Source organism: Bos mutus, chromosome 27, assembly GCF_027580195.1.
Source record: "Bos mutus isolate GX-2022 chromosome 27, NWIPB_WYAK_1.1, whole genome shotgun sequence".
NCBI lineage: Eukaryota > Metazoa > Chordata > Mammalia > Artiodactyla > Bovidae > Bos > Bos mutus.
The window spans coordinates 30956970-30970129 of NC_091643.1; the positions used below are offsets into that span (position 1 = coordinate 30956970).

The window sequence follows — 13160 nt, forward strand, 5'->3', positions numbered from 1 at the left end:
CATCCACTGTGCCCCAGAATTAGTTTCTAAAAAATGAAAACTAATAAACTCATCAAGGTGGTGTCCTGGCCATTCCTCCCCGCTGATTCACGTTAGTTAGATCAGCAGACCAAACTGACTTATATTTTCTTAAGATGTCAGTTTGGGGCTTCTTCTTCAAATCCTTTAAAACTCTCTGACTTACTTTTCTTTCAAATGACAAGTATCCATCGAAAAGTACCATGACTTTGGGATGTCGAGTTCATAAAGGATATCTTTCATGCACGTGTGCCATAGAACCTTTATAGTGGGAAAAAAATTGCTTTCCAATCTTTATCAATGAAATGTCCCCAAACTTGATGGCATGCCATGTGCAATATAAAGAAGCAGCTACCCCCTCTCCCCCAACCCCTGCCCGCCGCCCTGGCCCCAGGGCAGGGGGAGAGGAGAGGGAAGAAAGTTAAAAGTCAGCCGCATCATTTGCATAAAGAGGTCACAGTTCACAAGGTCCTAACAGAGAAAGTTCTAACTCCTTCATTAACAAAGGTACGGTGCCTTGAAAACCATTTCATGAAGGTAGGTAAGCACATTCCCATATACGAAGCCCTAAGGATTATATGCCGGAGAAGGCAATGGCAACCCACTCCAGTACTCTTGCCTGGAAAATCCCATGGATGGAGGGGCCTGGTGGGCTGAAGTCCATGGGGTCACTAGGAGTTGGACACGACTGAGCGACTTCACTTTATTTTTTCACTTTTATGCTTTGGAGAAGGAAATGGCAACCCACTCCAGTGTTCTTGCCTGGAGAATCCCAGGGACGGGGGAGCCTGGTGGGCTGCCGTCTCTGGGGTCGCACAGAGTCAGACACGACTGAAACCACTTAGCAGTAGCAGCAAGGATTATATAGCTACTTCCCTCTTTGTGGGGAGTTTTACTTTTCTAAGTAATATCATAATTTCTAGTTTCAGAAACTATGGAAAAATAACCCCACATTTATTTGACCTAACCCTTTTTCTTATTCAGATCATGGATGCATATTATTCATCTTGATTTGAACAAAAGGCAAGATTTTTCCCCTTCTGCCCAGAAACCACCTTTGGGAAATTAACATTCAAGATGAACAATGAACACATCTCATGGCCTGTGAACTTGCTGGTTGCCAGGAGGCCTGTGAATTCTTAGGATTATTTTTGATTTGGTAGCATGAGTTGGGGGCTGAAATAGTCACATAAGGCAGTCTTTAAAATTTAAAGTTTCAGAATTCTCTATCTAACCATCTGTTTGCAGGATCTCTTTAAATTTTAGATGTGTCTATTCTAACCTCTTGAGCTTAAGTGTAGTTTATCCCGAAGGTACACGAAAAAGCTAAGGCTAAATGTCAAGCCTATTGCTATAAATCACATTTCAAACTGGTAATTATGCATTAGTGAAGAAAAGACTGTTTGAAAAGGTGCTGTCTCATTAGAAACCTATTATGGAATGCCTGTAATTTTGCCTTAAATAAACACATTTAAACTTGAAATACCTACTGTGTGACAGTAGGCCAGACCAAAAGAAGAACTATTAAAACTTCTAAGGCTCTTTCCTTTCCTAAAGTTAAAAAAAAAAAGTGACTTTCACAATATTTTTAAGGAATTTTTTCAGATGGGGATTTCTAAAAATACCTCAACTGAAATTAAGTCATTTAGTGCTTCTCTGAAGAAGCTTATCTTGTCCTTTGAACTCAACAACAAAATCTCTTTTTACTGAGAAGAAGCACGATAAACACTAGTGGCTATTACGCCAAATGACTGGACAAACAGAAGAAATATGAAAAGCCTCATTTGTTTCTAAGTTGCTTCATTTTCTATTTCATTTTTAAATGACAAAGGCCTCTGTTTGCACCCAGAGTCACTAACTTGATACAAATGGATTTTCTTACATTTGTTAAGGGGAAGAGAACATCTCCCACATGATCTCCAAGTGTCTCAATATACCACCTATTACTATCAACACTTATATTTGGAAAGGAAATTGATAAGCTACTTCCAATCTCCCCCAGAAAGATGTGTATATAAGATTGCACCTACTCTCCCAGTGTTTATTGGAGGAGTTTGTTTAATAATTATTAGATCCTTCCATGAGCCCCAACCCCTTTTATTATATGTATTGGACAATAATTAAAACAAAGAAAAAATAACCACTTTCATCCTTGGACAAAACTATATTATATCCAACCCTGCAGCCCCATGAGAATCTAGCAAGGCTCTCTGCTTGAGGCAGGGGAGATTCCATGAAATGCTGAATGAATCACACAGCTTTTCTTCCCCCACCTTTGGGTTTTCTTTTCTCAACAGTAAGCTAATGTGAAATCTACATAGACCTCCACCAGCCTGAAAGAGCTGATCCTTCAGTATCCCCTGACCAGCTTACCATGTGCACAGCAAGAAATGAAACAAGAGAATCAAAGAAAATGAAAAGCTTCTTCCTCAAGCCCTCAAAAATACCTTGCAAAACTGGCAATAGCAGAGAAGTTCTTTAGCAAAGAAGGAAACAGTGATCATAATGATGCTATGCCAAGAGAGATGAGAATGGGCTCCATGGGTATGCGCCTGAAAGCATTACAGAGTCTTGCATGTCTGTGGAAGAAATGATGGCCACCTGCCCCCCTCCAGCCTCACACTTCGTATCAGTACTGATTCCTGAAGAGAGGTAAAAAGAAAAGAGGGGGAACCATTCAGAGTGGAATGAAGACATTCAAACCTCAAACATATGAAACCTGAGATTATCTGAACACCCAGAGCAGACATGGGTTTATGGACAGATGTGTTTTGAGGTTACATTTGGATTTAGCTGTATTTCAAAATTTACTGCCACCAGCCTGAAGAATAAAGCAACCACAGCAGTGATTGACTTCAATTACTGAAGCATAAACTGTAGTTGTCACTTCCTTTACAAATTTGGCTTTTCATGACCGGGAAAATCAAGGGAGCCTTATTGCCAAAACAGTACATCCTTATGTCACCAGATTTTGCAATTTAAAAAAGATGGTTATTTTATTTAGGTTTTCTACTCATGGAAGTGTGGTCACAAGACACTTTTAAAGCATGAAATACTGGGCCTAGGTTTAAAAAAAAAAAAAAAAACTTGCTATTTTAGGAGAAAGATAGTAGAGCTACACTTTAAGTACCAACTGTAAGCTTAAAGCAATCTTCCCAGGATTTAAAATGGTCTGGTACAGGATGTGTTTTCAAATATAATCTCAGTTCTTCCATGACATTTTGTTTCAAAGAAAATGAATTCATTCCGAATGAAAACCAAATCAACCAAAATTGGTGTCTTACACATCGCTACATACAAGTAGTCAACAAGTCAACAGTAAGAAGAAAACAAGGAGAAAAGAGTCTTACAGTCCTCCTCCTTCAGCATTTCAGGTATTTTATCCCTGGGTTCCCAAGACACACAAGCAAAGCCATTCCGCTGCATTTCCAAAGGAAACTAACTGGCGCCTTCAGAAAGGCTTCTATGTGTTTTAAGACGCAACCCTTTCTGAAGCCTTCATCCTCATTTACCGTCTTGTCTGTCTTTCCTGCCTGGCATGCAAACACATGACACAGCCTCCATTCTTCCCATACAACCTAATTCAAAGCAACATATGTTAAATGCACGCAGAATCATGTGAGCATTCAATCCGCATACACACCATTACCCCACCGAATGCATTCAATGAGCCGCGACACAGCTCCCTGCGTGCAAGCAAGCCGACCAGCCTGACTGCAACCTCTCCCCTGACTCAAACCATCCAAAACTGCATGGAACCTGTTCCCTTGTAAGCAAGAAGGGCTGTTTAAATACCCGGTAGGATATAATAACTGGCCACCGAGCGGGAGCGAGCCAGCCCGGTACTGAGGGCAACCGCGGACGCCGGCTCTTCCACGAGCCCAGGGAGGCTGGGCGCCCAGGCTGGCGGTCATTTATCCGTGCAGCCAAAACGCCTGGCGCGTCCCCCTCCCAGATTTTACCTAACTAACAGCTCTCCAACCCCATATTGAGAGGGCCTGCTGTGGATCTTGCGGAGGTACAAAATGGTGGATGGGAGCTAATTTTTTTTTTTTTTTTGCCCCTGCGTTCCCTATAACTTATCGCATCAATCACCGCGCGTCCCTTCCCGGGGAAGGACCCGAGCACACCCCGCGGCCCCGGCCCGCGGGGTTAGAAACGCGGTTACCAACCTGATGTCATGTAGCCCCGCGAAGCCTGGGGCGCGAAGGCCGCGGGGAAGCGCTTGTGCAGGCGGTAGTCCTTCTCGCTGCGGGACCTCATGCGGTCCGAGGCCCGGTCCGAGAAATCCGAGCTAGGCCAGGCGCGCCGTAAGGTTGTGCTCCGGGTCTTCTTCATGGTGGAGAGGGCGTCCCGCCGCCCCCGATCCTCCGGGCCTCAGCGCCGGGGCGCAGTGCGCGGCTTCATCCGTCTACGGCGGGCACGACCCGGGCGGACTCTGCGCTCATTTTCCCAGCCCCTCCTCGTCGGCGTCTACACCGCCAGCGGCGGGTCCGGCCCTCCCCACGCCCCCACACACCCCCACGGCGAAGGCTCCGATTTTACACACGTCCCACAATGCATTACACTTCATTTGCAATCCGCCCGGCTTATAGCTTCCAGATTCCTGGGGAAGGCACGTTAGGAGGCTCCCCGGCCAGGAGGAGGCGGGGAGCGGGGCGGGCGGGGTGGGGGCGCCGAGACTTGCAGCGTGGAAGCAATGGGAGAGCAGACAATGGCCCGATTCAGCGCTGGAGTGCTTAGCCAACTGTGAGCCCCCGGCACAAAAGCCCCAAACAAATGAGGAAGCCGGGGCCTCCGGGGTTGACCCGGGATCGGGCGCCCGGGAAGCCGGAGGGGGCGGCGGCAGACCCTCTCGGCACCGGGCAGCTCAGAGCGAGGCGTGGGGATGACAGCGTCCAAGTCGTGTCCCCCTGGGCCTACCGGCCGCGCGGCCCGCAGTCCCGGGCACGGGCTGGCTCTGCCTCCCCTGCAGTCCTCGGGAGGCAGTCTTCATTCCAGAGGCTCGGGTGAGGGGGTTGGGGGCGCGTGTGCCCACGATCTGGGGCAGGCTCTGCAGTCAGCAGCTGCGCCAGGCCGGCTCCTGCCGAATTCACGAAGAGCCCGAGTCGTCCTCGCAACTGCAGCGCCTCGTCGGTCTTCCTCCTTCCTTCCGAGGCTCGGGGTGGTGTGCGTGCGTGTGTGCGTGTGTGTGTGTGTGTGCGCGCGCGCGCCGACACGCATGTGCCCCCCCCTACACATGCATGCTCCTACTTACTGGCCGCGGCGGCGACGGGAGCCATGGCTGCCAAGGATGCGGCATCTGCCGGTCAACACCCCGCACGGCGGCACCGCGGCTAGGCGATCGCGAGCGCGCAGAAAGGCTATTGATGGACAGGGAGCCGGGAAGGTGCCCGGCCTCCTGCTAATCGCAGAGCTGCATTAAGTTAGAGCACCGATCCTGTCTGGCTTCTCAATTTCCATGCAAAACACCCGGCGGCGGCGTTGGGAACTCTGCTGGTGCCCCAGCCCGGAGTCCGCGCCTGGATATTTACATTTTTTTGAGGGTTAGCGCCTCCCCCTCGCAGAAAGGAAGAGAAACCGGTCAGTGGGAACGGGGCGATCCGCGGTGCCCTGCCTGGCCCCCACCTGCACCAACCCCGAAGGCAGCTACAGCCGGGGGAAGGGGGCGCCAACCCAGAGCTCCTCAGACCGCCGCCAGCGCCCGGGCACCTGGTTCCACGCCGCCGGGAGAGCGCGGCGGAGGCGGCTCCGACTTGTCCTCTCTCTCCCTCGAGCCCCCGGGGTCAGTTACTCCCAGCCCGACAGGCTGCATTCAGGTCCACAGCCCCTCTGCATGGCTGAGCTCTGCACAGCTGTTTCTGGTCCAACCAACCAATCGCTCAAGGACAACAGTGCGCGCGGCGCGGGACGGGAGGAGGGGGCTATGCGCCGCCCCAGCCGGGGCGCAGGGCTAGGGGCGCGGGGGTCATGCCGAGTCGCAGGCGCGCGGGCACATTGCGGCGAACCCCGACCGCGCGGCCCTGCGGCCGTTTCCCCAGCAACCCTGACCTTCTCCTTCGGGTTTCCAAAAAACGCCTAGGTGTTGTAAACAACAAAAATAAAGCCGATTTTTCTTACGCCTTTGCGCCTTTTCCCGTGAGTGACGATGCAACGTTCAAAACAGTATTTTATGCTGTTTTTTCATCTTCGCAGGTGCCAAGGTACAGAGACGGGGATATGAGGTTGATACCGCAAAAAAAAAAAAAAAAAAAAGCCCCTCCCCCGCAAAGAAAAAAAAAAGCCACCAAGTCCTAAATGGTTAAGATTCAGGAGTCTTGGCACAATTCGGTGCTTTTCCAAGGCATTAATTTTGGGGTGGGGTGGGGGAAGGGGGCAAGGTTCTTGGAGAACGACACAGTAGAGGGCGGAGCTTAAGCCACAAACATGATAGAATCTAGAACTTCCATTCAACATCTCCGGGCTGCCCTCTGTAACCTGGGGCTAGGGTTACTCATAAGCCTCTCTCAGGAAACTAGGGTAAACAAATAAAAAATCACTAAGCAGCCTATAGAACGTGTATTTACACTAATCAAGATTTAGTACCAACCCTACACCAATTAGCTAATGTTCAGTGACATTTTTTAAAAGTTAGAAAAGGACAGTTCCCCAAAAGGCATGCTAAAATGTCTTCTTTACTGTAAGAAGACGGCTAAGAACAGAAAGCCTCCAGCTTTAGAAGCTATAGAAGACTAAATGTGTAAAGAACCATAAAGGTAATAAAAATAATTGTATTAATGGGTGCATGAGATACTGACATTTAGATATCTCAACCCAATTCAACAAACAATTACTCTACCTCCCATGAGCCAAAAGTGGTTCTATGAATGATTATAATAGTTGTGACTGAAGGCTAGTGGTGATTGTTGTGACAGCTGTGAGCTTCCCAAGTGGCTCAGTGGTAAAGAATCCTGCCAGTGCAGGAGATGCAGGAGACCTGGGTTAGATCCCTGGGTTGGGAGGGTCCCCTAGAGGAGGAAATGGCAACCCACTCCAGTATTCTTGCCTGGGAAATCGCAAGGACAGAGGAGCCTGCTGGGCCACAGTCCACAGGGTCACAATTGTGTGACTGAGCACACACACACACACACATTGCAACTGTGATACTTATTCATTCAATAAATTATTGTTGACTAGTATATGCTGTGATGGGTGCTAGGCAAACAGAACACCACACATGGCCCCATGTAACTTACGGTCTAAGAAGTAAGCAAATAAATACACAGATTGTGTTGAGGTCTACAAAGAAGAATCACCTCTATGAAAAAATGATGGTTAACCTGAGACCTACAGGATATGGAGTCATCCAAGCAAAGAGTGGGGAGAATGATGTTTCAGAAAGTGGGAACAGTGCATGCAAAGGCCCTGAGGTAGGAAAGCATCTCGGTTTCCGTGGGAAGACGTGAAAGGAGGCCAGTGTGGCTGGAATTGGAGCGTAAGGGGAAGGCACATGATGAGATCATGGATGAAGCCAAGAGCCCGATCATGCAAGGGCTTGCAGGGCCTGTTAAGGGTTTCGAATTCTATTGTAGTAAGTGAGCCAATGAAGGGTTTTAAGCAAAGAAGCAATGATAGTTTTAAAATTTCTATATAAAGAGGGCTTAGAAGAGGGAATTTGTTTAGGGAAGGGGTCATCCAGGGCTCTTCTGGACGGTTTGATTTGAATTTGAATCATATGACTTAAAACTGAAAAACTGATTCATTGTTGGTATGAAGGAATGAGGGTGGGTTGATAGTTATTTTGGGAGGAGAGTTACAGCTCCACTTTGCAGAGCAGTGATATCACCCAGTGTCCATACTCAAAAAAGAGAACGTTCTCGGAGCCAAAGCCAAATAGCCAGACACAGAAGAACCAGGCAGTAAATAGGGTGGCTTAGCTGAATCAAATCAGTAAAGCAGGAGACTGGGGCTGTTAAGAAATTATCCATCCAAAGTAAGTGGCAACATCAAAAAAAGTTATGAAGGTAAGACTTGAACCTAGCAAACAACATCTTGTGAAACCAATGCCACGGAGAGGTGGAGTCGCATCACTAGAGCCACTGTTAAAATCAGACTCGGTGTGTGCATCCGTCCTGTGGAAAGATTCACTCTGGTCATACACAACTTCTAGGTCTCCAGTCCTAGTTTCAAATCTCTCAACCTACTTGAGACAATCAAGTATCTGGGTCATGACCTGTTCATTAAGTAAGCTCAACTGTGTAATCCCAGTGGTTCCTAGTAGGACAGTTTAGAATTAAATAGAGAAAACGATATAACAAATCACTTTCACAGTATTTGTAATTTTTTAATCAGGCTTAAGAATCATTTGTACCTTTGGTATTTACATATCGGATAGATTAGTGACACTAATTAGACAAACATTTGCTTTGTGATTCTAGTTCAAATGTATATAGTTGGCCCTGGAACAACTGGGTTAATTCAAGTATAATTTATAGCTGCCATCCCATCCATAGTTCTCAGATTTAATCAACCATGGACAGACCATATAGTATTTACTATTGAAAAATACCCACTTATAACTGAACCTGGGTGGTTCAAACCTGTGTTGTTCAAGGGCCAACTCTGATTTTAGACTTGTAGGTTTAAGTTGAAAGTCAGAATTTTTACTTTGATATGCTCCTCATTTAAAACTTTGGTTTATTAGATTTACAAGAGGTGAATGAATTTAATAGTTACAAGTATGTAAACTCCATGAAGGCAAGGGATACTTTTATTTTGCTCATTGCAGTTCATTGTTCTTCTTTGTTCATGGCTGTGCCCAGTGGCTCAGAGTAACTGGCTCAGATATGATGACTAAGGAAGCTTGATTAAGTACTCTGAAAGATTTGGTTTGAAGTCTTTCATAACTGTGTTTTAATTATTGAGTAAAGGGACTTTAGTCTTTAGTTTGAGTTGATCCAGTGCTTTTCAAAGGCCCACTGAGAGTTACAGTTTTTATTTGATCATCTTTAAAATACCAAATGTACAAACAAATAATGCTGATTATAAAAACTGAAGGAAATTTTGGTTTTCCAAGTTATAACTCTATAAGGGAAAATTTGGTATTTTGAATCTGTATATCTAGTACACTGAACATTCATTGAAGATCTAAATATCTATAAGTGATCTTTGCTGTACACAAAAAGTCCCCCTTTGGTATGGTAAGAGAGCTGAGTCTGCAGAAAGGAAACGGGTGCTTACATATTTATGTATGCTGTGACATGTGCATCGAACTTTGTGATTAAAATATTTGTTAAATAAAAATCAGAATTCTGGGGACTTCCCTGGTGGCCCAGTGGCTAAGTCTCTGTTTCCCAGATCAGGACACTAGATTCCCACACACCACACCTAAGAGTTCACAGGCCCCAGTCAGGACCCAGCACAGCCAAACAAATAAATAAATATTTTTAAAAAATCAGAATTCTGAGTCTGATAGTCATTCATCTTTCTGCTGCTTCTTGAAATACAATTTGAAAAAGATATTAACAATTTAACCTGAAAAGTGTGCTTAGTCAAAAGATACATACATATACACAGCTTAAAATCGGACGTTTGTATGGCTCAACTTATGAACCTAAACGGAATATGGAAAACAGTGTGTCCCAGGAGAGTGAGGCTTTTTCAGAAGTTTTTGAGCTGGAAGACTGGGAAAATTTCTTATGCAATGCATTCAGTGTGCTCAGTCGCTCAAGTTGTGTCCAGCTCTTAGCAACCCCATGGATGGTAGCCCACCAGGCTCCACTGTCCATGGGACTTTGCAGGCAAGAATATTGGAGTGGGTTGCCATTTCCTTCTCCAGGGGATCTTCCTGAACCAAGGATTGAACCTGAGTCTCCTGCATTGGCAAGTGGATTCTTTACCAATGTGCCACTTGGGAAGCCCACGTGATATGTCTATATTCATGTATGCACACTCATATGACCTGGGATATTTTGGCATCCAAAAACAGCTAATAAGGTGGACTATCATGTAATTACTAGATATATTTTGTCCTCCTTCACCCAGACCCCAAACTGCTAGCTTTAACGTTATCAGAAAGCTTGAGCATTTATTGTCTGTCTTAGAAGATGCTCAATCCCTGTGTGGACCTCCTGTATGGTTGCCAGCACAGATATTACACTGCTGGCATTTAGGTTCACAGCTCGCAACAGATAATTTGCTCTGGGGAACACTTGTCCTGAGATATGTTACCAAATATGACTTGAAAAGATGTTTCCATTGTAAGTTCAGTGGTTGTTGTTGCTCAGTAGCCAAGTCGTATCTGATTCTTTGCGACCCCGTGGCCAAAACCCGCCAGATTCCTCTGTCCACGGGATTTTCCAGACAAGAATACTGGAGTGGGTTGCCGTCTCTCACTCCAGGGTATCTTCCTGGACCAGGGATCAAACCCGCGTCTCTTGGGTCTCCTGCAGTGGCAGGTGGATTCTTTACCACTGAGCCTCCAGGGAAGCCTCTTTTCTTCTATACGGAGAAGTAAACAAGGCTAAAAAGAAGCCTAAGTTCAGAAGATATGTTCAAGTTACAACATATGCTGGACTTCTCAGAGCCTTTCATGTGCAAACACCTCTTGTAAATCTACCAAAAAAAAAAAGCCAAATTTCTCATCAAGCTCTATCCATAGGACCACTTCACATTTTGGCCAACAGATCTAGACTGGTGGTGGAAGGTGATAAATCCATGGGGTAAAACACATCTAGGAGAGGTCATAAGAATGATGAGACTGCACATATATTTCAGTCTTTTCATTCTTATCAAAATCTAAGCTGAATTTCTCTTAGTCTCTCCACTTAGGTCCATCGTCACCTATAACCCACTTCCAACAGGGCTATATTGAATCATGGTGCCCAGTGAATTCTACTCCCAAAGAAAGCAGTTGTTTGGGGATGCAAGAACTCACCAAGGAGAAGTAACTCAAGAGGGGCCGGAGTCTTTCGGACAACGGGGGCTGGAGCAGGTTGGCAGGATCCCAGTAACCATCTCTAGGCCAGACTAATGACAGTCAGAGTAACAGAGGGCGGTGAGGTGTGGTGATGCCAAGGAGACATGTCTTTGTTGGGGGCCTGGGGAAAGTCAGTCTTTGAGTTCTATTTGTTTCCATTGTGATGGTAATAATCTCTCTCTTAAAGTGCAGATCTGAGGTAAACCTATAAATGTACCCATTCACTGCTGGCAAGGAGAAGGCATCAAGAAAAAAACAGCCAATTTTTGACAAGGCTATGGTTTTTCCAGTAGTCATGTATGGATGTGAGAGTTGGACTATAAAGAAAGCTGAGTGCCGAAGAACTGATGCTTTTGAACTGTGGTGTTGGAGAAGACTCTTGAGAATCCCTTGGGCTGCAAGGAGATCCAACCAGTCCATCCTAAAGGAGATCAGTCCTGAATATTCATTGGAAGGACTGATGTTGAAGCTGAAACTCCAATACTTTGGCCACCAATTCTTTGATGTAAAGAGCTGACTCATTTGAAAAGACCGTGATGCTGGGAAAGATTGAAGGCAGGAGGAGAAGGGGACGACAGAGGATGAGATAGTTGGATGGCATCACCGATTCAATGGGCATGAGTTTGAGTAAACTCTGGGAGCTGGTGACGGACAGGGAAGCCTGGCTGTGCTGCAGTCCATGGGGTCACAAAGAGTCAGACATGACTGAGTGACTGAACTGAACTGATCCCTTTCTGGATTTTTTTGTTCAATCTATTAATCCTGCTCTGCATCAGATAACCAAACAAGCTGAATTCCAGGGGTAGACAGAGCTGCTACCAGCAAATAACAGAAACCGTGGGTGCTATTGAATTGGATAGCTGTCAGAAAAGAAAGAAGATACCCAGGCACAGCAGGTAAAGAATCCTCCTGCCAATGCAGGAGATGCAGGTTCCATCCCTGAGTCAGGAAGATCCCCTGGAGGAGGGCATGGCAATCCACTCTAGTATTCTTGCCTGGAGAATCCCATGGACAGAGGAGCCTGGTGGGCTACAGTCCATGGGGCCGCAAAGGAGTCAGATACAACTGAAGTATGTCATGGCATGGCACAATGTTCCTATCAGAAGCCCAACAAATGCCTATGAATTTGTAAGGTGGATTCCGGGTTATAAAGGAATATTACACATACTTTGTTTTCCCTCAGATCCACCGTGTGTGTGTGTGTTAGTTGCTCAGTCATGTCCAACTCTTTGAGCCCCCAGTGGATTATGTCTGCATAGGATCTTATTGACTTTCATAAGGTTTGAGGTCAGTGAGGCGAGATCTGTTATCATAATTAAAGATGAAAAAAACAAAGACTTAATGGCAGTATGATTTGCCCCCTAGTCATACAGAGGTTGAAAAACCCAAATTCCTCGCTTGAGATTCCCAATCCAGGATTTTTCCTGACCCCATAATGATGAGTGTGGGGAGTACTCGATTTGGGATTATCTGTTAATTGCTCTTGGTTAGTCCAAATGAAGTTCACAGAATTCTTTATATTGTCAGAACAGCCCTCCAATTTCTAAGTTATTAGTGCGTTTTATGAATATACATCAGAGAAGGCAATGGCACCCCACTCCAGTGTTCTTGCCTGGAGAATCCCATGGACAGAGGAGCCTGGTGGGCTGCTGTCTATGGGGTCGCACAGAGTCAGACACGACTGAAGTGACTTAGCAGCAGCAGCAGCGTGAACATATATGCGTGTAGAAGAGAAGACACATTTCTTCGGACAACTCAAATGACTCCCTTGATTGGTTTATACAGACTGTGCATCAGATTTATTTATTTAATACTTCTTTGCCTTTATTAATTTTTACTGGAGTACACTTGCTTTACAATGACGTGTTAGTTTCTACAGTACAGCAAAGTGAATCAGCTAAAAGTATACATATATACCCTCTTTTTGGGATTTCCTTCCCTTTTAGGTCACCAAAGAGCATTGTTCCTACACTCCACCATAGCAGCATGAGATTTAGACTTAAATCCACACGGCTCCTTCAGACTAATCGATCTTGAATATTTTCTTTCAATTCTGTTTGCAGGTCACCACAGACCAGCTTCCCAAGCCAAATGAAAAACCACACTATAACACAGATGGATTTTAAAGGATGAATCTTTTTTGCAACAAATGAAATATAACTGGCTTGGATGAGAGGCTAAGTAT

General features: G+C 45.7%; 1 protein-coding gene across 5 annotated transcripts in view; it reads right to left on the reverse strand.

The window, feature by feature from the left end:
* STOX2 (storkhead box 2) overlaps positions 1–13160 on the reverse strand; it is a 197572-nt gene that overhangs the window by 103346 nt on the left and 81066 nt on the right. For 2 of the 5 annotated variants that reach the window (XM_070364379.1, XM_005903154.3), the window contains exon 1: positions 4191–4596. The exons of the other annotated variants lie outside the window; for them this stretch is intronic. In XM_070364379.1, coding sequence (XP_070220480.1) covers positions 4191–4356 — 166 coding nt within the window. In that variant the 5' untranslated portion in view covers positions 4357–4596. Of the gene's footprint in view, positions 1–4190; positions 4597–13160 lie in introns of those variants that run through there. 5 annotated transcript variants of the gene reach the window in all.